Source organism: Micropterus salmoides, unplaced genomic scaffold, assembly GCF_014851395.1.
Source record: "Micropterus salmoides isolate LMB-PRFRI ecotype aquatic unplaced genomic scaffold, ASM1485139v1 Ms_hic_scaffold_2, whole genome shotgun sequence".
In the NCBI taxonomy this organism is placed as follows: Eukaryota; Metazoa; Chordata; class Actinopteri; order Centrarchiformes; family Centrarchidae; genus Micropterus; species Micropterus salmoides.
The window spans coordinates 40,372,726-40,400,467 of NW_024041150.1; the positions used below are offsets into that span (position 1 = coordinate 40,372,726).

The 27,742-nt window shown below is 43.1% G+C and overlaps 1 protein-coding gene across 1 annotated transcript in view; it reads right to left on the reverse strand.

Annotated features, from left to right (window-relative positions):
* Positions 1 to 63: 63 nt before the first annotated feature.
* The window catches only part of rbm46 (RNA binding motif protein 46), a 28,614-nt gene continuing 935 nt past the window's right edge, over positions 64 to 27,742 (reverse strand). The window contains 12 exon segments of the mRNA XM_038732577.1: positions 64 to 478; positions 2,277 to 2,517; positions 9,344 to 9,446; positions 9,789 to 9,988; positions 15,771 to 16,185; positions 19,276 to 19,373; positions 20,831 to 20,960; positions 23,998 to 24,029; positions 24,032 to 24,153; positions 24,496 to 24,589; positions 24,592 to 24,675; positions 26,418 to 26,600. Of these exon segments, the coding sequence (XP_038588505.1) occupies positions 2,279 to 2,517; positions 9,344 to 9,446; positions 9,789 to 9,988; positions 15,771 to 16,185; positions 19,276 to 19,373; positions 20,831 to 20,960; positions 23,998 to 24,029; positions 24,032 to 24,153; positions 24,496 to 24,589; positions 24,592 to 24,675; positions 26,418 to 26,600 (1,700 nt within the window). The 3' untranslated portion in view covers positions 64 to 478; positions 2,277 to 2,278.

Consider the following 27,742-nt stretch of genomic DNA (forward strand, 5'->3'; position numbering starts at 1 on the left):
ATACATATGTGTGGATGTGATATCTGTGTCTCTGGTAGTAGGAAAAAGCGATAGAAGAGGACATTTAACAGAGGCCGAGAAATTACTTTTTATCCGTTTTGATTTGTCCTTTTGAAAAAATCTAAACAGTGTCTCTGTTTGTTCTCTTTTAGTTTAGTTTTCTAAATCAGAGGCGATAGAGAGAAGCGGCTGAGCAGAAACTAAACATTGTCCGTCTCTCCCCCCGTCATCTCTGACTGAGATACAATTTAAAATAGAGGGAGGAATGAAACAAACAGATGGAAGACGTGACCAGTTCTGTTAGTCCGTCTCACCGAAACCTCTGAAGGCTCTGAAAGTCAGCCAGCGGCAGCACATTACAAAAACACTGTTGGGAAATATCTGGTGGTGTAATCATAATAAAGACTGTCCTGCCTTTTCTCCTCCTTGTCCTCAGATCGTCCCGCTCACAGCTGAATCTCAGATGAGAAAAGGTCTCCTGCAACAACATGTCACATGTTTACTCCTAATGTGAAAATGAGAACAGATGATGTGTGTTTCTGTGTGTAAATGGAAGGACTTTTACTGCGGCCCCAAAAGTTAGAAAACATCTTTGATATATCCAAGCATAAATAACAAAAATGTGAGAAGACATAGTGATGAAGATACTGAAGACAGATAAAGACTTGTTTAAATTGAAGGCTCGTTATGGTGACAGCAGCCGCAAGCACCTTATGAACTTCAGGTTTAGCCACACGTAGCCACCTACCCTGCAAAGTACAGGTTTGTTTTAGACATTGAGCAGTTAGGGCCCGTGTCCACCAAAGCGTTTTTTACCAGCTGAAAACGCCACCTGCTGTTCTTAAAACACCTAGCTGGGAGCGCTAGGGTGCGTTTTGGAGGCGCAGTGTTTTTTTTTTTTTTGAGACGCTGTGGTGGCTGTGATACATAATTTCCGTGGAGACGATGTGTTGCAAGTAGGGTAGCCTACTTAATTTTAGTTAATGTAAACGTAGGCCTACTTGCTCTGGCCTTTGCTCTGCAAGAAGAGAAGGCTGAAACATGAGAGCACAGACTGTCCGTACGTGGGTTCACGCTCAGCGCCTCGTCACGCTCCTGCTGTTCGCGGCGTTCCCATTGGAATGAATTGAAAAAAGATGCTGGTGTCAAAAAAATAAACGCTTTGGTGGACACGGCCCCTTATCATATTGCATCCTCAACTCAGAGGCTGTAAATATCCGTGCCCTCGTTCTCCTTGCTGTACTGTTGTTGTGTTTACAATGGAAACAACAGAGACGGTGACTGCAGCCACTAAGTAGCCGTGTTTTCATCTAATTGTCAAGTGAATTTAAAGCAAAGATAAGTTTTCATCAACTGGTTTAGAGCGCACTCTAGGCAAGACTACATTACGCAGCTACAGCATAGGGTACACAGCTATGGAACAGGATACGCAGTAGGGTATGCGGCTACAGAACAGGGTACGCGGCTACAGAACAGGGTACGCAGTAGGGTACGCGGCTACAGAACAGGGTACGCAGTAGGGTACGCGGCTACAGAACAGGGTACGCGGCTACAGAACAGGGTACGCAGTAGGGTACGCGGCTACAGAACAGGGTACGCAGTAGGGTACGCGGCTACAGAACAGGGTACGCGGCTACAGAACAGGGTACGCAGTAGGGTACGCGGCTACAGAACAGGGTACCCAGTAGGGTACGCGGCTACGGAACAGGATACGCAGTAGGGTACGCGGCTACGGAACAGGATACGCAGTAGGGTACGTGGCTACAGAACAGGGTACGCGGCTACAGAACAGGGTACGCGGCTACAGAACAGGGTACGCGGCTACAGAACAGGGTACGCAGTAGGGTACGCGGCTACAGAACAGGGTACGCAGTAGGGTACGCGGCTACAGAACAGGGTACGCAGTAGGGTACGCGGCTACAGAACAGGGTACGCAGTAGGGTACGCGGCTACAGAACAGGGTACGCAGTAGGGTACGCGGCTACAGAACAGGGTACGCAGTAGGGTACGTGGCTACAGAACAGGGTACGCAGCTACAGAACAGGGTACGCAGCTACAGAACAGGGTACGCTGTAGGGTATGTGGCTACAGAACAGGGTACGCAGTAGTGTATGTGGCTACAGAACAGGGTACGCAGCTACAGAACAGGGTACGCAGCTACAGAACAGGGTACGCAGCTACAGAACAGGGTACGCAGTAGGGTATGTGGCTACTATCTGTATAAACTATATATAAATCTATATAAACTATCACTAACCGTAATGACTGTGTCTCACCGTCAGTAGAAAGGCGACTGGGAGCTGATGTAGAGCCTCTGTGTTTGGGAGGCAGGGGAGCTGAGTGTCGACAGAGATGAGAGGGGGAAGGGGGAGGGCGGGGGAGGAGGAGGGAGGCAAGAGGGGAAGGCTCTGCTGCCGCAGGTCAGCACCCCGGGGCTGGTGGCGGAGGGGGGGACGGCGAGCGGAGGAGAGGGGCTGCTGGGAGAATCGCAGGAAGCTCCGCTCAGGATGGACGAGTCTGGAGGAGAGGAAACAGAGAGGAGAGGGGGTGAGAGCTGGAGGGAGGGATAGGGATAAAGGGAAGAGAAAGAGAGGGAGATAAGGAGAGTCCAGAGAAACAGGAGCAGATATGATGAGAGGAAAGAAAGAAAGGAGACTCAAGATAAAGAGACAGGAAGAAAAATAAGCAGAGAAAAAAGAATCTGAGTCCCTCCAGGAATTTTAGATCGTCAAGGTAGAATAAATATTTAGCTTTAATCTCCACAAATACACTTCCTTGTACCTACGGTGGGTAAGACTGTGATTCCCCTCAACCTTCTCAGGCAGAGCTTGACCTCTGATTTACAGCTTACAAAACTGAACCGCTTCCAAAAACACAGCCTACCTCGAAATAATCATTTGGTTCATGGAGCACGTTGGCAGCGCTACACGGGAAGGCAACAAAGGTCACATTAAAGACCCAATTATGGGATAAAATCGCTTCCTGGCTAACAGATAGTAAAAAGGTAATTCCTGAGATCTGAGGAGATTTATCCCTCAAATCATAATTATACATATTTAAAAACACATTTGAATGCAAACAGCACTGTCATTTACCGTCTTGTCTTTGACTGAGGTTCAATTCTGCCATCTTTTTAAGAAGAATATAATTTAACCCGGTGAGTTTTCTGTCAGTTGCACCACTACTAAAAGCCCTCTTTACTTTTCAAGACATGACAGCCCTGAGAATATAATGCCCCTGGTTAACATCATTTAAAAAGTTTGTCATTATGCTTGCTATGAACTTTAACTGTTTAACAGGCCTTCATCTATAGGAATAATAATAATCACAATTTAAATGGTATTGGCCAGTGTAAAATCACAATTATTTTCCTCAGATCATAAAGCCTTTCTGCAAATTCACTGACTTTGGATGGCAATTATCACAAAAACAATCCAAACAAGGCTTCCTGCAGGGACATGGCGAGGAGAGATGAAAAAGGCCTTAGAGGAAGGCAGAGGGGAGGGAAAGAAGATACGGAGCAGAAAGGGAAGACACTTTGCATCTTGTGGGTTCAGCTCTATCAGATATTCAGCTCCCCCTGGAGCTGTGAGCACAATACAAAATAGATGCAGTGTAAGAGAGTTTCATTAAAAGCGTCCACCACAGGGCTGACTTCCAGTATCCAAGGCACTCACAACCTCCCTCTTCCAGTTTTCAAAGCAACATCTCATGTTAAAAAAAACATTTTTAATTGCACTAGGGTCGGCTGGTGGTCGGAGCGTCAGAACGCAGAGACAGCAGGGAGCAAAAACCTGCTTTCTGCGAGTCAATTAAGAAAAACATTTTTACTGTGAATTTCATTTCAGCATCTTTGTGGTCTAAAATGCCCAATCTTCTCGCTCCTTCTCTGTGTGTCCTTGTCATACTGACATGTAGACTTCTTTAAGTCCCACATTTTACTGCATGGTTGAACTGATGCTGCACTCAAGCCCCATCTGAAAGAGACACATTTAGTCTTCTGATCTATTTTCAGAGGGTTGGTCTTCAGGACAGAGAGCTGTGTGTTCCAAGAAAGGCATGATGGGGGATTGCTCGGATATCTCTGTATCCAGCAAAGCGAGTCAGTGCATGACCAGAGAATGGTGCTATGGGGCCTCTGTTACTCTGTCTGTCGCAAACAGACATTTCAAACTCAAACTGGAATTTCAAAACTCAGTCACCACTGCACAAAAGACTGGATCAACACTGCGGTAAGGATAAAATACTGCATTAAACAGTGCAGTTCAGAAGTTATAAAGCCACCACCGGGCCAATGACAGCAATGTTTTGTCTGAGCTGTATGGAGAATCTTTGCCCTAAAGTGAAAATGAAAGAGCAGCTCCTCCCTCATTCCCACCACTGAGGTGCCCTCCTGCTGTGCCAAGGCCCCGATGCCCACCTGCTCCAGGTGTCCTGATACTTGGTGAAATAAAGTTAAATAAAGAAAACAAAAATACACACATCTGTAACAAATTTGACAGACCTAAGAGTACGTCCACACCAAGCTACCTGAATCTAAAAATTGCAGTTTGTGTTAAAAACAATACGTGTCCAGAACATAAGAAATCCACACTGAAATACAAAACTCTCTATTGACCGGAGCGCAAACAACTACAGCTGTGTTTGTGATCAGCTACACTGACATATGATTTGAGGGATCACAGAGTGAGACAGAGGTGGGAAAAAGACCAGGCTTACATCATCATCAGGGCTGTGCGATACGACGCTATCTAGAAAAATGTCTATAGTTTATAATTATGCTCCATCGTTTATTTCGTTGTGTCGCAAATTCCACACTTTACCGTAATATTTTGGTGAGGGAACGGCGCTTTGCACCGCGGTGAAGTTAGTTTGAAGTTGGAATTCAACATCCATCGAATGTCCAACATAAAAACTAATATCCAACTTGAAACCAACTTCACCGCAGTCTGTTCCTCCACGTGTGTTGGGGTTGCGGGAAAGAAATTTGCATTAAAAATGAGGGACGAGCCACACAACACTATCCAGTCATTATGTGTGTGTCAGTCAGGTAACGTTAAATGACTTGCCCACGGACGTACAGCTTACTGTAGTTCAACAAGACATGCTGCTGTTGTGATGTTAGCTGTAGCAGCAGGAGAGCTGTGAATGTCACTGTCTGGAGCTGGAGCCGGGGTGTTTACTACCTGAGGTGTAGGGGTGTGTGTGAGTGTGTCAGAGTGTGGGGAGAAGAGAATTCGAGGCAGGTGCAAAGCATACTTAAAAACAATAAGAATGTTCGTGGTCATTAAAACCTGAACTTTTCTTTTTGCTAGGGGGGCGGGGGTTTTACAATCACGATGCCGGCTCAACATCGTGATGTCTGTCAGCCATCGCCGATGGCCCAAACCTACTTTGCAGCAGGTCAGTTTGCTAATCCACAACCTAGCTAACATTAGTTATATTACTTGCTGTGTCGTTGTTCACTCTATCATGGTATGGGTCATGGTGCTGTCAAGTTACCTCACCTTTATAATGCAGAGACATTACCTGGGTTACAGTTGGAAATCCCATATTTCATAAAATTTACAAAAAAAATTATCGGGATATGAATATTTTTTTTCCTATCGCACAGCCCTACATCATCATATCCCAAAAGCTCAGTTTTCCTGATCTGCAGTTAGGTTGGAGGTATTAAAACAGGTGTGAATTCAGCCCATGGACCCAGCTTTCAGCTACGATTGTTCAGTGACCTGCGATCCGTCACCGGCAAAATCCCAGCGCAGCTTCTGGACTCGACCACTGCAGCTGCTGTCTGCCAGCCAACTTCACACGCTAACAGAAGCAACGTAGTAGCTTAGCACCAACCAGTTTAACAGAACAGACCGCGTCCTCCATCTGCACAGTCGGAACACAATCAATTAGGTAACTGGCTATCAATTTTCTTCTTCTTTAAGAGTGGTGGTAATTATTAATAATGACTATAATTATTATATTATTTAATGTAACTACTGATGTCATTTAAACCCTAATTGCCAACACACAGTGTTAACACGAATGCTTTCTCCTAGATCACTGTCAAACCACTTTGGGTAACTAGACGCTCTAAATGTGAATGATTTAGTAACGCAGGTGTTTACATGCAGATAACTTCACCTCTGCAGGTGATGTTTATTTTCAAATATCTCTATTTCAACAGAACTCCTCAAAGGTATGAGATTCTGTAGCCAGCCAGGCTTTGAGAGACGCTGGCGGAGGCAGTGCTGTGATTGGCTCTGGGGGAGCTCCAGATGGCACGAGTTCAGACTCTTAACAGCTGCCGTCACTTTCTGTCGTATCTGCTCTTGAAGTCAAACAAGTTTTCTTTTGTTTGATTCAAATATTCCTACAGGATTCAAGTGATCTGGTAATTAAAGAAAGTGTGACACCTCCTGAACTTCTGAAAACTTCTCTTACTGCCACCCAAATCAGTCGGGTGATGACCTGCATGACTAAAAGAAAAGGAGGAACAGAGCTTCCTCTTATCGCGTATAATTTCTGTACTGTGGTGTTCAACCTACTTCAGTTTCCTTTATCTGCAATCTGGATATGAAACACAAGAGGAAGAGGAAACAATAATGTGAATCTGAATAAATGATGGCGGTTAGATTAAGACTGTAAGAATGTAATAATGCAAACGCAGATTATTGTGCCGCTTCAGCTCCAGGCTGCCGGAGCCAATCCAGTTCTGTCTGCCCTGCTGTATGAATACAGATAAGTGTTTAAAATGCATGAATAAAGTAATGGGATGTCATCCTATACTACCTGCTGCACTGGTTCTATGGACTGTAGGTTATTAACGTCGCCTCACGTTTTGATAGTGCCAACAACAGTTCCCTCTGCACCAGTGTAAACAAAATTAACTCCAGAGCTTCTACTGTATCTGGAGATTAAAGTAAATTGAATTATAAATTGATACTTGGGTTACATGGAGAGAGAGTGGCTAACAGGCCAGTTAAGTCAATATCAATGGTGACAGCTCCGAAAGCAAGTCGCTGTGGGGGAGAAAAGTCCTATTTAACATTTAAATAAAACATTCTAGTGCACTCGGAGAGGAGAAAGGGACTGAGCCAACCTCCCAACACGTCCCCTCCAATACAAACTGAGCACTGTTTCTTCTGCTTCAGCCATAGAAGTAACCATGTGCCTCTTTCTTCTTCTTCTGTCCTTCACTGTGCTGCACTTTCCATCCTTGCAACACACGCTGACTGTAACATCCTTTTAAACAGTAGTTGCAGCACACTGGGTGTGTGTGTATATATATATAATATAATCATCTTTTCTTTTTTTTTAGCTTTTTATCATTGCTTTTAATGAAATATTTCCATTTAACTCTTAACCCTGATTGTAACGCTAACTTATTATATTTTATGTTGCGTTTAAACTTTTTTATATTTCCCTGTTGCTTTTATGTTTTATGTAAAGCACTTTGAATTACCTTGTTGTTAAAATATGCTATACAAATAAACTTGCCTTGCCTAAGATTCTCTTCCTTTTACTTGCGCTCTTTTCTCTTTACATGTCGTTAATATCGTTACGAGAGCCTGAGGACAAAGAATTCATCCCTTCACACAGGCTGTTGCCTACTCCTTAAAAGTACATAATAAAAAAGTCGGCCTAGCATGTTAATAAAAAGTAAAATTACTCACTTTTGATTTTCCTGTTTTAGCATAAGAACCAATGTTCCTAACAACATTATATTATTAATTATTAATAAGAGCTCCACAGCGAGGACGGAGAATGTTGCGCACCGGTGTACAGATTAAGATATTGTTTCAATAAGCATTACCGAGATAAGTGACAATAAATCGTCATTTTGATTTCAGGTGATACAGGTCTTCACCCTGAGCCAACGCTGACATCACAACAAAGCTGAAGTTAGCTCATTTTGGATGAAGTCATCTTACTGTAGCTAAAAGCAACATTTCAAGTGGCAGCAACTAAAAACAAAGGGCTTACCTCAGTGTGCATTACTACCAGAGTCTCTAAACATGACATCAAGCAGGATCCTGTGATTGGAGTAAAGGAAATAGAGATCGCCAAACAAAAACTCTTCTTTTCACTGACAGACACCTGCTGAAGTAGGAAAAGGCTTGTGTTTACCCACCGACATGGCCAGGTAGGCTGTCACTTCAGTGCAGGCTGGAAAAGTCCACCTGTCAGGCCCTTGAAGCCGGCAGCTAATCATCACAATAATGTGAGCAAATGTGTCGGTTTGGCTACCATGTGCTCTACAGCTTAAAACTAATTTTCCTCGCTGACAGAAACAAACTGTGTGTGAGAAATTTGGTTAATGACTCGTTGGGATCCTTTCCATGATGTCGGCAGACACCTGGTGTGACAGTCTGAGCCTGTTGGTGGCAAAAAGAAGCACTTTTTGTAGACGTCATTTTGATGGCCGCAACTTTCCCAAAAGGAATACGTGACTCTAAATAGCTCTTAGGTGTGAGTGTGTGGATGTGACTGGTTGTTTGTCTATGTGTGGCGCAGCGCTGTACTGGCGACATGTCTATAGTGTACCCTGCCTTTCACCTGAAGCCAGCTGGGATCGGCTCCAGCCCCCCGCGACCCTGTACACAGGATAAGCGTTTGACGATGGATGGACTTTAAAGGATAAATTCCTGTGCTAAGTTCTAATTAACTTTTCTGAGAGGAGCAACGGAAAAGCATCCTGATCGGAAACATCACTTGCATGGGAGGTTCACGACATCTGTGATATCGCTGAGGTGAGGCACCTGCAGAGCCTGTCTGGCAAAAGATCCAGAAGTATCCGCTGTCGCACCACCAGACTTCAGAGCAGCTTCTTCACCTCAGGCTGTGAGGCTCCTAAATTCCACCCTCAGCCCTGCACCACGTACAACAGCTTTATTTCTATGACTCATACAGTCGATGGATGAATATAATATCATTTTTCTATATAACCTTTATTCTGTGAGCAGCATAAAGGGAACTCCAACTTAATCGCGTTATACAGCCCCGTGTTGTAAAACGATAAATACATCTACCCTGTACCTTGTAAAATGACACGAAGGTTCCAACAGGAACATCCTGTGCCAGAACGTTAAGCTCCTCCGCCCATATGAAGCCATACAGCACAGACTGCCTCACCTCTGCCTGAGCTAACAAGTCTACTTGTTTATTCATATAGCATGTGGCTGTATGTGTGTGTAAATACACACACATACAGCCCACGCTGAAGCCTTGACGGATCGTATAGTATCTGAAGGAGAAATGTCAGCTCGTGAACACAAACCATGTGAACGTTAAGCTGGATTTATGCCTCTGTGTCAGGTGTAAAGCAGCGTGTGTGTGTGTTGAATAATACCCAGGTTCCACAGCGCGGTCTGTGCAGCAAGCTCTTTGGCATCATCCAGCAGCACACACAGCTTGTCCGGGATGTATGTGCTTCGTGTTGACGGCATCACCACCTGCACACACACATTATGATGAGCACTTTTGGTCCTCAGTTTGTTTGTTTTAGATTTATTGCTGACACTCTGTATACAAATAAATATGTACGTATGTATTTAGCCCGTGTTTATTATTCTGTTATTTCTCTCTAATGGCTGCTGCCAGCCATATTTCCATTAAAAAGGCTTTACAGTATGTTTTAATTTATTTTTTATGCATGTATGATGCATGCATCTGTAGATAAAAGCTATACAGTATATATGACGTCATAGATAGACAAGCCGATCGATCACAATAGACGTCGTTGTCCATGCGCAGCAGTTAAACGTGTAATTGTGCGTAGGGATTGGTGTAGGTACCTTGTACAGGAGCAGCAGCTTTCCGTCCTGCCCAGGTGTGGAGTACAGGTGGTACTCCGGCTGCGACCAGTAGTTTTTGCGGCAGTAAAAGTCGAGCAGACTGACAGCGGAGCCGATCTGACCCTGCTTCAGGGCCAGCAGGCTGGTGGGGGAGAGGGGGGTGCCAGGAAACAGGGGAAACACACACCTGTCCAGGTCCTCTGGTGATACAGAGAAACACACACTCGCAGGATTAGTATTAGCGCTCATTAGACATGTTGACTTCACGCCTGTGTGTTGGTCAGTTGAACAAGATACAACTGTGAGCTTAATCCATGACGAGAACAAACCGCAGGGCTGTAGCTCTAGTTCAGAACTTCCTTTCATATGATTCATGTTTTGCATCAAGGTTTTTGGTATTAAAAAAGGAATACGATAGTGATTTTCATTTCCATTGATGCTGAGGTGGAGGGTCCCTACAGTCCCTCAACTCGCCTCGACTCTACTGCAGACTACTGATTGTTCAAAGAGAATCGTCACTATTCACTACATGATCATTGCGCTCACTAGACGAAGTGTCCTGAACAAACCCGCCATTTTTATATATGTCATATTATGCTCATTTTCAGGTTCAAAATCCTATTTAGGGGTTGTACCTGAACAGGTTTACACACATTTTATAGGAGAGGTGTGTGCTGCAGTTCAGTGTTTTTCCACCGGTGTTTTTGAGGGCATGTCGGACTAGCTGCTTGGCGAGCGTTACGATGTGTGCTTTCTCGTGACATCACAAGAAAGCGGAAGAAAAGGCTGGACTACAAACAAGTTTTCAGGCAATTCAGAGCAGTGATTGCTGTGGGAGATGTAACTCCCTCTGGGTGGACTTTGGGCATTTTCACGGGAAAAAGCATAATATGGCCTTTTTAAATAGTTTAGCCAGAGATTGCAAGATACGATACTCTCTGTACTTTACTATTATTATTAGGGCTGTACATTACAGTTGGGCGATGTCTAAAAAATTTCCATCGGACTATGTCTACACTGAAACATCGGGATGGACGTTGCAAGTCGCGGACCAGGTAAAGCAGCAGTGAACACAAAGGGTGCAGATGTTGGTTTTGGTTGTTTCATAGGCTGCGTCATTAACAAGCCCACAAGCGGCTCACCTGCTGCCGTGAAAACGGATCACGGGTGGAAAAAACACGGAAAAGGCGAATTCTGCGTCTTTTAGGCGACTTTATAAAACACACTGCTGAAGGAGAAAGTGGAGTAGACGGGCAGGGCACGCCGGTCGGTGTGTTTACCTAAGGTGTAGGCCTCTTGAGTGTCTGAGTGTGGGGAGAAGAGAATTCCGAGGAAGGTATAAGCATATTTAAAATTTATAATAATAATGTTCCTGGTGATTAAAACCTGCTTTCAAAAAAGTGTTACAATCACGATGCCTGTTCAACCATTGACCAACTGTCAGCCATCGCCGACGGCATCGTCTTTCGGCCCAACCCTACAATGCATATTACTCGATTAACAAACCAATTTATCCAAAATAAATACCAAAAACATGTCTAATCAATATTTTATTCGATCATCCTGATGAAGCACATTAGAATAATGACAATAGCAAGAGTATGAATCAAATTTCCACGTCACTGATGTGTTGTGATAACAATAATAACAGACATTAATCAGGCTACTTTACTTAAAACTCATGCGTGGCCGTTACATAAACACAAAATATGAAACGGCCCAACGTTAGATGACACGGTGTAACGTTACGTTACCATGACAGCAGTGGGGCAGAAATTACTTTTAACATCAAGGCGATGAAGAGATACTTGTCCTCGTGCTTGTGTGGGGACAGAAAGTAAACAGGATTTGCGCGGTGCTGCTGTCAGTGCTCTGGGATACTTTTGCTTCTCGTGTTCGTGCTGCTTCACGTATTCGTGGACAGCAGTTGTGCTGCAGTGCAGCTGTTTCCAGTTCACAGAGCTCACGGAGCAGCACGTTGCTGAGTGTCTGTCTGAAATACTCCCAAACTTTAGACTGTAAAAAGCGAGCTCTTGTAGCTGGAGCTTGTCCGGGGGAATCCCTGTTAACACCGGATGTAGCGACGCTTCGACGCGTGTAATGAGAGTCAACGCATTTACGTAATTGAAAACAGAGGACAGGTCACCAAAAGCGAATTGCGTACAGTCAAGCTTGGTAAGCACCATAAGCCTCTGCTCAACTTGCATCTGATTGGCTGGTGAGGCTGCTTGTCCCGCCTAATGGCCTCTTAACAATCATGGCTGCTACATACCACTAGAGAGGTAAGTAACTTTTCTTCTACTAAATACTAAACTCTTCATCTCTTGTGACAAATCAATTTTACTGTAACTCATTAAAACTCTGTTATCAAATTCAAACTTCAGTTAGAAACGAGAGCTTGAGCAGCAGAACAGGAGCTGAGTCAGTCACATTTTCTATCCGCCTAACTTCATGTCTCCCTCTCAGTTCATCAGTCTCCACATCTCCATCCGGAAATACCTTCAATTGCGTTCCATCAGTCCAAGTCTCTTCTTCATTTACAATATTTCAACAAAATTAAACTGTGACATTAAGAGTTTCTCCAAAAAAGATCACAACCGTTTTAAATTCAAGTCGTTGAGAAAAAGAGGTTTAGCTGAATAAAAAACGGCAATAAATAACAATAACCTCTCAGAAATGCCGCACGGCCGTAATTCAGACATGAAATATCACCAGCATTAGCTGCTCTTAGCCTTTATGCTAATTATTTCATTCATTAAGACAAGGAGTACATTAATTAGCACATTCTTCTAAGTCATCTGAAAACACATAATATGCATTTTATCTTAAAGCTGCAGCAGCCTGGTTTTCATGATTAAATGTAAATGTGTGCTGCTCCACGTGAATTGATTTAATTTATGGAATTAACAGAATGAAAATGAATTAACTTTTGACAGTTTGCGCGGGAAACGCCTTTTTAGCACTTTTACCATCAGTACATCACTGTCAAACTAAGTTGTTATAATTACTGTGAATAAAAAGCTGAGATGACTGGTGGCCTCTACATCCCCCTGCAACAGAGCTGTTAATGATCCTCAGCACTGCACCACATTTCATTTAACTTATATTCTTTGTTGTATCTCCTCCACGTGTTTCTCCTCTCTCTTTATTTAATGAAGCTGGAGCCGTCCTCGCCACCAGAGGACCCAGTTTACTGAACCGTTAAACCAACACGTTCTCACTCTCAACTCGACACATATGGACGCAAGACCCGTCAGCATCAGTTTTTTACCCACTGGTGACGGTAAAGGTAGGTGTATGACATTTAACAGAAAAAAACAAGTAAGGAGAGGGTTGGGGCGGTTGAAGGGCCAGAACCGGACTTAATGCCAGGAGACAGTGACCATAACCACACAATGATCTTTTCCAAACCCTGAGCAAGTACTTTTGTTGCCTAAACCAAAACAAATTGCAATCACACCTCTTCCTTTCAGACTGCAGCTGAGTTTTTGTTTTCAAGCCCTGGTTTCTCGTTTATGTCTGTCGCTAATTTGCATCATACCTACACCTGAATTTATATATTTTCTATGTTCTATAAACAAATTAACAATTTCCACTTAATTTAACATCAACCTGAAAGCAAATGAAAACAGAAATAATTTTCACATTTTTTAATTGTAAATAAATTCAGGCATCAAGGGGTTAACAACGTGGCATTTAAAAATGGCGCCGTTTCACAAGGTTTACGATGTTGCATTTTTATTGTTGCTGACTGTTGCAAACTTTACCACGGAGCCTTAAATGTCCAAAAACGCCGCTAAAGGGGTCACCAGGAGTCGGGAGTGTCGGCAGTTTACTCAGGCGGCAACAAAACTCTGCTAGAAAAAAAATTCTATGTGGAGCTCCATGCAAACTTTTTACACTTTTTCTCCATGCAACGTTTGATCTCCTCCTGCGCTCTGTGATCGTGTTTCAATGCAGCCGAATTCACAATATAATTGTTCAAATTATTTTGTTACATCACAGAGTAGGAAATTCGATTGTGGCTCAGAAATACTGACCAGCAGTCATTAACAAGATGTACTGTTTTTTTTATCAACGGAGTCTGGTGGTTTTGACGAGAGCGATATAGCGACTGTTACTCTTTAAAAAAAGAGGTCTATCTCTGAAGGGACAGTTTCCATAATGTTGTCAGACACCTGTAATAACAAGCTGAGCCTGTCAGTAACAAAAAAACAAGCACTTTAGTGGACGTACTCTGACGGGACGCAATCGCTCGTTAGGAAATGCTGCTGACAACTGCAGCATGCTCGCTCAACATCAGTTCAGTTTTTAAAAAAGTAGTCACGTACACACACAAACACGGGAAATTAAGGTCCAGGTTTAAAGACTACATGTTACCCTTTAAATCTCCCCCTCCGTATATCCGTCTCTCCCTCTGAATCATCTCCATCTTCCCTCTAAACCTCCTTCTTTCGCATTTCCTTCATCCCTGTCAGTCTGTCTCTGCTCACAACATCTGTTTCTCTCTGCTTTAATCTCCCCGTCTTTCCTCCCTCTTCCATCCTGAACCGTCTCTGTCCATCTGAAGCTCTTTCTCAACCTTAAATGTGTCTCCTCTCTGCACTATGCATCTAACTCTCAAAGTGAATCTTTAATTCCTCTTCCCAGGAGTCTCTCTCTCTCATCCATCTCTCCTCAAATCTACCCATGTCCTCCTCCTCTCCCTCTCACTCTCCTGTAGTAGTACAAGTAGCGGCTTTCTGCTATGACATCTCTCCTCTCATAAATATTTCACAGTCCATTTGTAGGAGAGTTAACTCTAAAACTTTTCTCATTTTCAGAAATGTCTGCGGGCGTCACGAAACTTTGGAGTTTTGCTTCATCGCCAGATTATTATCACGGCTGTGTCAATTTACGAGCAATGACTTGATGAATGTGGTTTGTTACGGATAAGGCAAAGTCAAAACCTGCTCAAGCTCACAAGATAAAAGCTAAAAAATCCTCTCAGTGAATCAAAGTGAAGGGTTTTACAGGCTGGCCGAGACACAGAGAGCCAGCCTGCAGAGTTCAGAGTTTATGTACAAACACGTTCTTCACTGCTACCGGCAAGTCATATTGATTGTTTGGGTGGTCGGGCTCTAAAGATACTTTACTGTTAAAGTAATAAAAAAAAAAAGTGTTTGAGCAGTTTTGGGAAACTTTTCCAGAGGCAGACTAATGTCTTGGTTAAGAGAGAAACTCCACAGTACAAGTAAAATATAATTAAAAAATTAAATACAGTTCCCTGCTCATGAATCATCACCGCTTACAGCTGCATCTTAAACAAGATACTAAAACTTTTTAAACTCTTTTCGGTTATATTAATATGACATGAAATAAGTTTGTCGACTCAAAGTGTCCAATATTAAAAATAAACTTTAACAAAGCTAAATCTTGAAATAGCATAGCATTTTTCATCCTTTTTTATAATATAATATAATATTATAAGGAGTTTTTTATTTCAAAAAGTATTTTTCCAAAGTCTTTTATTATTTATATTTTTAGTATTTAAGTGTAATTTTTCTTTGGCTGTTGACCACTGTAACATGAAAAGTTTATGGTAATCTTGATACATAATAATTTCCTGATGTCTTTAATTTAAAGACGTCATATTATGCTCATTTTCAGGTTCATAATATTTTTAGGGGTGCAGCAGTACCCCTCTGAGCTTTCAGCTACAGAGTGAAGCATCTCACTTCTAGATGATCTTTGTTTGGAGTTGCACATGCGCAGTACATAGCACTAGCCAATCAGAAGCAGAGTAGGGCGGGTCCTGAAAAGGAAGGTAGTGTGATGAAGCTTGTTTCAGACAGAGGCTGAAATGAGGGACTGCACGACGGGGCCAGTAAAAGATAGAACATTTCTATAGAAATTAATTTTTTTGAACTTTAAATCATGCAAAGCTGCCGCAGTGGAGTGTGTAGGTCCCCTTTAACACACATTAAACCTCCTCCTCCTCACCTCCTGCTCCTGTGTAGAAGGGGCTCCCCAGGCGCGGTGGCAGGGTCACTGTTCTCAGTGGAGAGCATCCGTCCATATCTCCTCCCATCATGCCTCCGTCGCCCCCGTGCAGGACAAACATCTCGTTCCCTCCTCCTGATGCGTTGTTCCCCAGGTATCCCCTGCTGTTGTACCTCCTCCCGACTATACCCGCGTCTCTGATCCCGGCCGGCTTGGCCAGCGTCACCTCCACGCTGGCTCCATCGATCAGGGCTCCGTTCATGAGGCTCATCGCGGTGACGGCGTCGTCGCGGCAGCGGTAGTGAATGAAGGCATAGTCGGTGAGCTTCTTGACTCGCTCCACAGAGCCCGGTTTGAAGCAGGAGAACTCCTGATGGAGAGTTTCTTCAGTGGTGCTCGGCATCAGGTTACGCACCTGAAAAAAAAGATTCTGTCACAAACAACATAATGTAGCGCACAACGTCAGCCTTCACCTTCAGAAAGTCTTCTAGTGAGTCCAAATCCAAATGGCTTTCTGCTTGGTTTTCACTTCCTGCATTCACAGCTGGCATGTCAGTGGCACTGTACACGTTTTAAGCCTAAAGGCCTTTTCACACGGGAAGCGATTTACGCGCCTCGTAATTAATTTTCAATGAGGGGTGAGTGTGTAGGAAGGGAGGCGTGGGTTGTTTCGACAGGCACAGCGACAAGCGGGCGTGTTCCCGTGAAACTGTCGCGGTCGTGCTCATCTCACGCACATGCTCAGCTAACGTTACTTAGCCTATAGTTTCACTTTAAGCTAGGCAATGAAGGACTACAGTAGCGCAAAGAAGCCGCTGCAGTGGTTACTATCTATTGAGCGCCTTCCGTTTACTCGCGGAGCGCTTGTCTCGGTGTCTGTTCACATGAGAAGCGCAGAGCGACCCCGCGGGGCCATGCAACTATGCGGGCGGAGTGTCGCTTCCCGTGTGAAAAGGCCTTTAATAGTTTTAAAGTACAGCTAGCAGCTAGCAGCTAGCAGCATGGCTCTTATATGTAACGACCGGATGGATCGTCATGGTATTTGGTTCAGATATTCGTGTTCCCTTCAGGATGAACTGTAAAAATGAGTTTGGTGATCCTCTGACCACACAGGGTGCATGACGATGATGATTTCCCCTCATCTGACTGTTTGAGTCATTTTTAGAGGCCTGAAGAGGAAAAACTCCACTTTTCTCGTTCGCTGACTAGTGACTAGACCGATTAATTGTCCGAAACCTGCACTCACGAGGCCGATAAATCATCCTAATTGACAGCAGAGCATATATCTAACACCAGTACTGGCTAGTGTCAAATGTATATTGGATGACGTCACTTCTGACAAATAGGACTGATTCTTTTAAGTATCGACTAATCCGCCGAACATCTTCACGACTAATCGACTAATCTAGTGGAATACCACACTAAACAATTAGTCTGAAACTGTTTTCCAACTGAGGAATATTTCCAAATTAAGAACACTGCATGATGATTATGAACAAAGTGTGAGTTGGAGATGACCATTCATGCTTTTATTTCCTCTTGTTCAGTTTACTGTAACGGTCTTTTTACTTGTTTGAACAAGAACCGTTCAGAACTCTGCTGCAATGCTTTAAACTCACATTAGCAAAAGAGCGCACATCGCATCCGGTGTTTAAACAGCTTCATACTCCGTCCCGTAGTCTGAGGTCATCAGGTCAGAGGTTGTTAGTGGCTCCCCACACTCATTTTAAAACCAGGGGGGATCGATCATTTCAAGCAGTGGCACCGAGGCTGTGGAAAGCATTGCCTCCCTTTCTATGCTGAATTCTGCATGCCTGCCGAGAACTGCATGACAATGCATTAAAGTTCTGCTTTTAAACGCTATACTATTCTTTGTGGGGTTCATCAATAGTGATAAATGATCAGTATACATTTTATGACTGTTAATATATTATTACACTTAGTAAAAGTACCATTTCTTGAGATTCAGCAAAAACATGTTGCGTTAACCGCGTTCAAACAATGTGAACAGCAAACCTTAATAAATGGATGCATAATTCAGCAAAACGGAGGTGTATACAATTCACGGCAGAATTTGGCACAATACCTGCGCTGCAAAACGTCACTAGACCTCGTGGGAGCGAGGCCTGATCATTGTTCTAAGCTCACGCAGTCTAACGGAGGCAGATTGTGTCTGACTTGACGGCACTGTTTTTATTCCTCTATCAAGTCGGCGAAAGTCAGCCAGTTATCTGGAACGCACCTGTTGACTACCAGTTATACAGCGTGCTAACTTCGACAGCTGGTTTCCAAAGCTCTCCTTATTAGCTAGGCTCCTTACATGCTTGCTAATAACCGTTTTGAAGATGGTCCCCCGACACTGACAGCATTGTGTTGGACAGATTTGTGCAGCGGTGATTATGATTCCAACCATTCAATTCACAGACGGGTCTGTTGTCTGTGTTTGCGCGAGAGAGCGAGAGCGACTGATTGAGAGGATGTGCGGAGCGAATATGTGATGCGCAGCGTTGCAATCAAAAATGGGTCGCCAAATTTACTTGGGTGGCTGTTAATCTAGCTGGACTGTCCGCCCAAGTTAAGCCTATGTGTGGGAAACACTGGGCATGATACATCGGCCATTGAATGACACTTATCAGTTGAACATTAGTCCTGCCATTCTGAGATAACCTGGCAAAAATGCTGGTTTGTCTCCAACTATGTGATCATGTGACTGCTCATCCTATTAAAGTCACATGGTCCCACGTGTCAGCAACCACATTCTGATAGGTAGATGATATTTTTAGTGGCGCGAGTGACAGACAACGTTGATGGACACAAGCTGTAATTACCTGTAATTATCCTGTGGGATGACTTACGGGATAATTACAGCCCGATCATCACCAGCAGTCTTGACTGGCAGTGAATGGGCTCATAGATGAGAAATGTCCTTTAACCCAGAGAGAGTTGTGGTTCTTCAGTTAGCAGCGTCAGACACGCACACCACCGAGGGCTTGACTTCCCTCTGGCCCTCCCCTGCTAAAAATACTCTCCCCCTCACGCCACTACAAGCTTTTGGGTTTGAGTCTGTGGCCCTTAGATCACATCTCAGTCTTTCAGTGTAAAAGCCTCCACAGTAATTGATCCCCTGGAGGGAGAGCAGCTCCTGCGAGCCTCCTCCCTGCTGCTCCGTTCTCTAACACCTTTGATCTGAACAAGCCTGCTGAGTGTTTCCTAAAACACTGACCTTTAGCTGCGGATCGGCACAGGAGAGCAGCGCAGAAGCTGAGCGTTGCATTTTAAAAAGACGTCTACACTGTGGGCTGAAGTGGGGGTTGTTTTTGGATAGAAAGCACACAACTTTGACGCTGTGACTGTGTTTATAAATAAACTCTCTCAGCCATATAATCCTTCTCTGACTCGTCTCGTTATCTGCATTCCCTTCATCCTGATCGAGGGAGGTTTAATAGGAACAAGCACAAATCTAAACCACACTCTCACACGCACACACACACACACGTGTACTCACATAAAGGACTCTGACACGCTGCATGACCTCCTCGTCCACGTCTTTCTCAGGCTCGGCCCAGTCCACCTGGATGGAGTGACCCCACAGCTGGAAGGTTCCTGTTGGTGAGCCGCAACAGTTACACACTGACCAACGTGTCAACACACAACTGTGATTTCAGACACAACTGGATCACAGTTTGTACTGTAGGCCGGATGTTACAGAAAATTCAGTCAGAAACTGTACAGGTTCTCCTGCAGCGTCTTATGGAGGCAGGACACCTCACCTGAAATAATGAATACCCGAATGAAATAAAATATTAAAATTCTGGGGAAAAAAGAGCAGAGTCAGCACCCTGTTGGTTTTGTTAGTTTTTCCTAATAAGTTCAGTTATTTGATGCCTTAAAAAGAGGGTTTCAGGTGTCATTTTAACAAGCGAACCCACAGTTTGCCCCGACACAAAGCAAACACACACTGTGGTCAGTTTAATCGGACAGATCCTGATACATCTTATCGGTTTCATTTCTACATGCTGGTCTGAACTGTCGGCGCAGTCCAAAGTAAAGTTTCACAGTTTTTCTAATCAGTCTTAAAACAGCAGTCAGGTGCACGTATGGATGTGAAACAGGTTCGGTGTCTGTAATCACTCGTCCTGTTCATCCTTGTGTGTGTGTGTGTGTGTGTGTGTGAGTGAGACGCCTCACTCTACGACAATCTGCATGTGACTGCTACAAGACACTAATAAATCGTTTATTAATTAGTCAAAGTGGTGAAGGCTGCCATCCAGCTGCAGCAGCGGACACGGGTGTTTGACTTGATCAAAGTTACAGTTTGATCTTTTAAGGCATGAATCTCCCTTTCAGACTGATCGAGCGTTGAGTGTTTCTGTATGCTGGAAAAGTCTACATCTATTCATCCACTCAGCTTATTAGGTACAGCTAACTAAAACTAACGTAGTCTAAACAACAGTCCTGCAATAAATCCTCCTTCACGAAGGTTGTAAACTTCAGTTTGTGTTGATTCAAACGTACGATCACTGTGGAGAACATAGACTGAACCACACTGCACTTATTATTTTGTCTAGGGCTGCAGCTATCAAGTTCCAATTTTTCAATTCAATCTGGCCTACTATTTTCCTGATTAATCAATCAATCGATCTATAAAATGTGACAAAACAAGTGTGAAATGCCTGTAGAACTTCTTAAATCCAGTGTTACAGCTCAGTAGCACCACAAACTCCGTCCTCCACACTGATCAACACAAACTGAACTTTTCAACCTTGATGAAGGAGGATTTGTTGTATTAGACTGCGTTAGTTTCAGCCAGGTGTACCTAATAAACTGGACACTTGAGAGTCTGTGAAGCCACACAGTAAAGTTCCCCTTCAGACGCTTTGCTGCAGTGCTCTGTCCTCTACTTCCCCCTGCTGGACAAGGACAGGAACTGATCCAGAGTCAGTTCAGCACGTAGAAGAAGAGCAGCAGAGAGTCGAGGAAGATAAGACGGATGTAATGAAAAATGTCATGAAGGCGACATCAAAAAGAGCGAGGGGACGGACGCAGAGTGCAGTGTGTACCAGGTATCAGCCTCCTCCGGGCCATGGCCGCCGCTTTGTGGGATTCATACTCCACGAAGGCAAAACCTCGGTTCCTGCTCTTATCTGTGGAGCTGGGGTACACGATCACCTCCACCACCCCCTCCGTCACCTGGGAGACACACGAGGAGGAGAGGACCATGTAATTAGAGGGAAACATGTAGAAACTGTGTGTGGAGGTCGATGAAGAGCGCAGCCAGTAAACAGTAACATCTGCTGCTTCCTGTCCTGTGACCTGACACGCCACCTGATGTTGATGAGGGGAAATACCTGCTGCTGGACAGAAGTATTTAGACACTCGATCTCTTTGTCTTACTTTAAATGCTCTTCAGTAAACATCACCAAGCTGCTGATAAAACCAATATTGTATGGACAACCAAAATAAACAAACATCCAGGCTGATGATGAAAGCAGCTCTGTGCGTTGAGCGACGAAAAAAGGTTATCGTGTTTAGGTTTGTCACCACTTTATGAATGAGCTCCAAAATGTTTAAATGTAATAGGGTTGCTGAGCTACAATAAGCTAAAGGTTACAGGGACGCTCCACATCTCTGTGTCAGACTCACTCTGTCTCTGCTCCGCTGCCTGTCGGCTGACTGACTCAGCTGAGTTGATGATGATACACTGTTCGGGTTGAGATTATGTTTGTTTTGCTTCATTACAGACTGACTGTCTGTCTGTGTGTAGAAAGTGTTGCATGAGGGTTTAGTGCAGTGTTTCCCATTAGTTTGCGAGACCATGGCGGCCCGCCATAGTGTCAAAATGAACCAAAAATATGTTGTATGTTATGTAACACATTGTGGGAGCTGCCTTGCGCTGCTGAAGCTCGCACGCTCACACGTTTTGGCTTCTGACTCAAGACAACCACTTTTCTTTTGAGGTAACTATGGTTACATTCACGGTCTGTTTCGGTCACTCGTTTGTGAGAAGCACGATTAAGCTAGCCACACCTAAATTTGGAGTCCACACGCATTCAAGCCTTTATGGTAAATCCACTGAAACGGACCAGAGCGAGCTGACAGGCAGGTTAGTGACTTTATCCTGTCAGTTTCTCTCTTTACAAAGACAAGTGTTGCAGTATGAGAGTCCTTCCTGAAGAGAGGCTGTGAAGTCTTCATGTTACGCCATACGAGAACCACATACAACATTATTTATCAAACTGGGTCAGACTTTATCATTTTTAGCGCAAGGAAACACATGTGACAAGGTCCATTGTTATGACCTGGCTCAGAAGGCCACAACAAAAGGGAGACACACCGCGGTAAACGTTTAACAAAATATATTTCTTTAACTCAAAATAAGCCTAATTAAGACTTGTCACGAAGTAAAGATGATGAAGTATGGGTAGGGCTGGATGATATGAGTGAAACTTGAAGAAATCTGATGGTTAATTGTGGTTTAAACTCGTCTTTATGGTCAACACTTGGTGCCAAACAGTGGATCACTTCACAAATCCGAGGCAGAACATTCAAAACAATTGACAAAATCTTTGTTAACAAATACGCAGTAAAATTAAGTAGAAGGTTTTTCAGTCCTTTTTCTCAACAAAATAAACATCATAATTTTATATTTATCTGTATTTTAGTCTTTTCAGTGTTTTCATGCTTTTATCTTGTATTGTTTTTGTATTATTGTCTTTTGGTATTATTGTCTTTACACTTGTTAAAGCACTTTGTAACTTGTTTTTGAAAAGTGATCTACAAATAAGATTATTATTATTATTATTATCTTAATAAAAAAAATAAGTTCTAATTTCTGTATGATTCAAGTGAATAAAATCAAACATTTATTGAATATTTACTGAACATTTCTTATTATATTATTGTTATTGTTTTACTGTGCAACATTAGGTATGGGGTATGAACATCAGTGGTTTAAGTCATGTCAGGGTAGGATGACGGATTCTTGGAAAATGTGTTTAAGGGTGTTGTAATGTGCAAGAAACAATAACTACAACTAAAACAATATGTCCAGAAACCAAGGCAAAGGTGGAACCTGTGGAGCGAAACAGATGGTAGTAAGTTAGCAGGGAGGTCTGTGACCTCAGCCCAGCAGCATCATCCCTAAGAATGAGATTAAGATGTTACAAATACTCTACAGGTATTCGCTCAGGTGCTCAGAGTTACTGCAATCAGTCTCAGCTCTTCACCTGCAAGGGACAGAGATTGGACACGCCCACATACGACCCCACAGGGCGTCACAACGTACAGTGTGGAAATAAGATTAATTGGATTATATTCACAGAAAGTATAAAACATATTACATTAAAAGTATTATTACTTATTCTATTTTATATTCTTTGATTTAGGGTTGTTGGAAAAACATTAAATAAATTTGGTGACTTTTGTTGCCGTTTCATCACCATTTATATACAATGGGTTTATGATCAAATAGTTACTAATACTGGAGAACAACATTGTTTACAAAAGTGCAAAGTTCTTCATAGATGGCCTTTTAATTTTGCACCAAATTAATGCATTTAACAGAACCAGTGAACAGTAACCTTATCTGGACACCAAATGAATCTCTGCAGGTCTAGGAAAGATAAATATCCCCACACTGGAACTAACCTTCAGATATGGTGTTGGCATTGTGTTCACACGTTGGCCGAGTCTCAATGAACTTGAGTCTTCATCAGTCTCCAATGCTTCTTCATCACACCTGAACCTGGCTCACAGTATTTACATCACAGCATCCAGCGGCCACTGAAGCTGCGAAGATGCAGCCGGCTGCTGTGTGTGTTCACCGTAACGCCAGGTTCCACATGTGTCCACATACTTTTGGCCAGTAACAGTATCCATCGGTCCACATCATGTAGTTTTGACAAGTGCTATACCAATACAAAATGTTCAAAGTGTTTTAGCCTAAGTTTTGTTTTCAGGTTTTATTTTAGGTTCATTTAAACAACGTCACTGAACTTTTTCCAAAAGTTAATTGAATCTGATGCAGTCCGATTTAAAAACTTATTTATTTCTTCAAGATTGTCACGCCTGCGGGACCTCTTAATGTGGTATCTTGGGGACGCACAAAGTCCCATTGCTTTCCTCTCCTGTGTTCCTGCTGTTAGAACTTTTTTATACCTGGTTGACCCGTCAGTCATGTTTATGAAAAAGACGCTTGTTATGATGTGAGTGTCGGGGGGGGGCGTACCTTCTTCATCTCCTCCATGATCTCCTCCTTCTCTTGTCTTTGGGGATGGAGCCGATGAAGAGGCGGCAGTTGTCCAGACTCACACACACTCCGATGAACTTCCCCAGACGGATCTCGTAGTTGTCCAGCATCTGGATGGCTCTCTGAGCCGCTTCTCTGGACAACAATAAAATCAGCCGTTCGTTAATAATCACAAGGATAATTCACTGCAGCTCCTTCTGACAGCTGACTCATGTTGTTTAAACTGCTGATTACTGAAGTGTGTTTTGGTTAAAAAGATCCCCTGATGAGGTTTTACAGGTGAGTTTGAAGTAAATTGATTTCTAATGTTATTCTGAATAAATAATAAACTGTATTGACATGATGTTGGCGGGGCCTCAGGCTCCAGCACAAGAAGCTGACAGAACGTCTGCAGATAAGTTTGATTATTTGAGCTCATAAAATATTGTTACTGTGTAAAAACATTAAACTGTTTATGAAATGCACTCTGGGAGTCACCTGTTGGTGTACATGACGAAGGCGTAGCCGCGGTTCTCTCCGCTGAACTCCATCATCAGCCTGAACTCGTAGATCCTGCCGGCTCTCTCGAACAGGGGACCAGCTCGTCCTCGTACATGTCTCTGGGAATCTTCCCCACAAACACCTCGCAGCCCCGTGGCGGGGGCGGGCCCTCCCAGCCTGCAGCGCCCAAACACATGGTCAAGAGAGTCGGAGCTTTTACTGCAGCTGATCCCAGGCCAGTTAAAGGACAAGTACCAAAGTACATTTGCTACAAACTGACATACAGAACTAACGGTTGGTAATGTAACACAGGGACATTTATCACGAGTCAGGCCACATGACTCTTACTTACCTAAACTAGTCGCGTTAACCGATACCGAGGTCAGTCTAAGTATCTCAGCGAGTTCTGTTTGTGTGACAAAGACCAATAAAACAGCTTGAATAAACGGCCAGTTTGAATAAAAGCTGTCATTGCCCGTCAGCTTTTGGATCCTTTGAGGAGAAATGTTTCTGAAACGTGAAACAGAGGGGGTTCTTGTTTGTTTCTGGCCTCGTCATGAATGAACATGTTTTAGTGAGGATGTCAGTCAGGTCTCAGATCTTCTTGTAACAGATCGGTCAGATCACGGCGGCTTTATGGAATCAGGGATCATTTAGGTTATTCATCCCTCCCACGCAGCTGGATTTCCAAGCAGGCGACTTTAATCAGACATTCCTTGACGTGAAAAAGTTTGAGAACCACTGTTGTAGATTGCTTACAGCTCTGATGTTAAAGCTGAAGCAATGGACTGACTAATCCATCACCAGGAAAAAGTTTCAGCAACATGTGTGATATAGTCTGTGGGGGGTTTGTGGTGGGAAGTGTGTCTCCCGGTGTGTGAGGTGCGCAGTCACAGAAACGTTTAGTCAGTTAGAGCTGCAACGATTACTTAACTGATTAGTCGGCTGACAGAAAAAAAATCACACTATTTTTTATTTTAGCACAATTATTTAAGCAAATATGTCAAACATTCCCCAGTTTGAGCTTCTCACATTTTAGGGTTTGATGCTGTTTCTTGTCAAACATGATAGTGAACTAAACATGTTTGGATGCTGGACAGTTTGGTTGGACAAATCAAGACATCTGAAGACATCCCCTTGGACTTCACTATTTAAAATATATTTTATGGCCAAATGACTAATCAAGAAAATGATAGGCAGATTATTCGATAATGAAAATTATGTGCAGCCCAACAAAACAAAATGTACACTTGAATATATCAGGAGGTAAACATCTTCACACTGTTTGGTGACTGTTTTAGTTTCTGTAACTTTGACCGGACTGAATCGTGACCCTTGGAAACATGTGTCTTGCGAAGATATTTAGTTACTGTTGGCCATTTATACAGTGAGTTTACCAGCTGTTTATGAAGCTTTTCTACCAGCGAGCTTGTATAGAGACGTAACTTATATCCGTCTTTTATGTGAAGCCCATCGAGCAGCGTTCCTGTTGGGGTTTCCGGTCTTTGGTCCCCGTTCAGCAGTTTATTTCCTGTAATGGTAGAGAGTTGTTTGTCCCACTTGTGAGGTTTAGGTTAGTTCTAGAAAGTGTAGCCTAATTTTGATGTCTTTTTGTGCTTAAGGATTTTCTTTTCATGCCACACACACTAATATATGACTAAAAGTGCTTGCGCATCTGTATCTACATTTTACGTCACAATAAAATGCTCAAAAGACGTCCTGGCCCTCCGTGTCCTCACTAGACATCTCATATTGCTGATTAAATCTCCAAACCACCAGGAGCTCCTCTACATCTGCATCTAGACCATAGAGGATGGTTCTTCATAAGAGACCCTGACTGAGCGTAAACAGGACATTACAAACGGACAAACAAACATTTAAATGTATATTTCTTCAGGTTCTTGATGTCACACACACACCTGGCGGGGGTCCACCGTACTTCCTCTGTCCGTTCTCCTGCACCATGTTGTATCCCGTCTTCTCCATCAGATCGAGAAGGGCCATCTCTTTGGCGCAGGACGCTTTGAACTCGTCCTCGCCCACCAGCGGGCTGATTTTCCCAGAGTCTCCATCCATGTCTGCGTCTGACTTTCTGTCCCCGTCTGCCCAACAGACACTACAGTCAGCTGTCTGCTTCAACATTCAGGTCATATGAGGGAAGACACCAGAGTGCTGCTCCGAACTACAGCTGAGGTGGGAAATGTATCAGGAATCAAGCTAAACACAAGAGACTGGGATCATTTTTTTTATCTTTTTGACGCTGCGTTTCGACACGACGAATTACTGATACTCATCAGGTGTAAAACAAACACAAGTTACTTTAACTGAACTAATTCAATATCCTGATCAACAAAATATTAATCAGAATATTAAAATAAACATTTTGATGACTTACCAAGAATATCCAGCTTGTACAAGTTTTACTATATTACTATTTTATAGGCTAAAAGGAATAACGGACAGATCAATCAATATTACAAAGAACTAAAGAACGGCACAAGTTGCTATAAGTGATTCTGGTTAAACTTTAAATTGTCTTTCTTTTTTGAATTGTCGTTTAAGTGGGACGTCATCAATTAATTTTCAAGAGTAACTCTATCGCAGACAAGAGGCTGAAAACACAGCAGAGTTTGGCTAGAGCTGCAACTATTATCTCTATTGATCGTTTAGTTGTCAACTGTTAAATTATTGTTAAATTTCAAGGATTAAAAAAGGTTAAATTCTCTGATTCCAGCTTCTTAAATGTGATTATTTTCTGGTTTCTTTGCTCCCCTCTGACAGTAAACTGAAACGATTTGGGGTTGTGAACAATAGAGAAACAAGATCGACATGTTTTAACATTTTATGGACCAAACAACCAACCGATTAATCAGTGATTTATCACTGCAGCAAGCCAACAAAACCTAAGTTCAACCAAAATTAAGTTCAGTATAATGTGCAAACCTGCTTTAACGTCACATTTCAGTTTTATATATTATTTATAAGCAGCAGGGCAGATTAATATACCCGGCACACATCACTCAGAGCTGCAGATGAATAACTATTGAATGAGTTTAAATCCAAAAGTTTCCTGAAGAACTGATAATCTGAAATGTGTTGTGTTCACTAAAATGTTCACACGTTATTTAGTCGATGCTAAAAGTGCAAAGGGAGACATCCATTGTAAACACATGAATCCAAACACTTGCATTAATAAGATTTCAGAAATTGGAAATGAAGATACATTAAACTAAAAAACACCCAA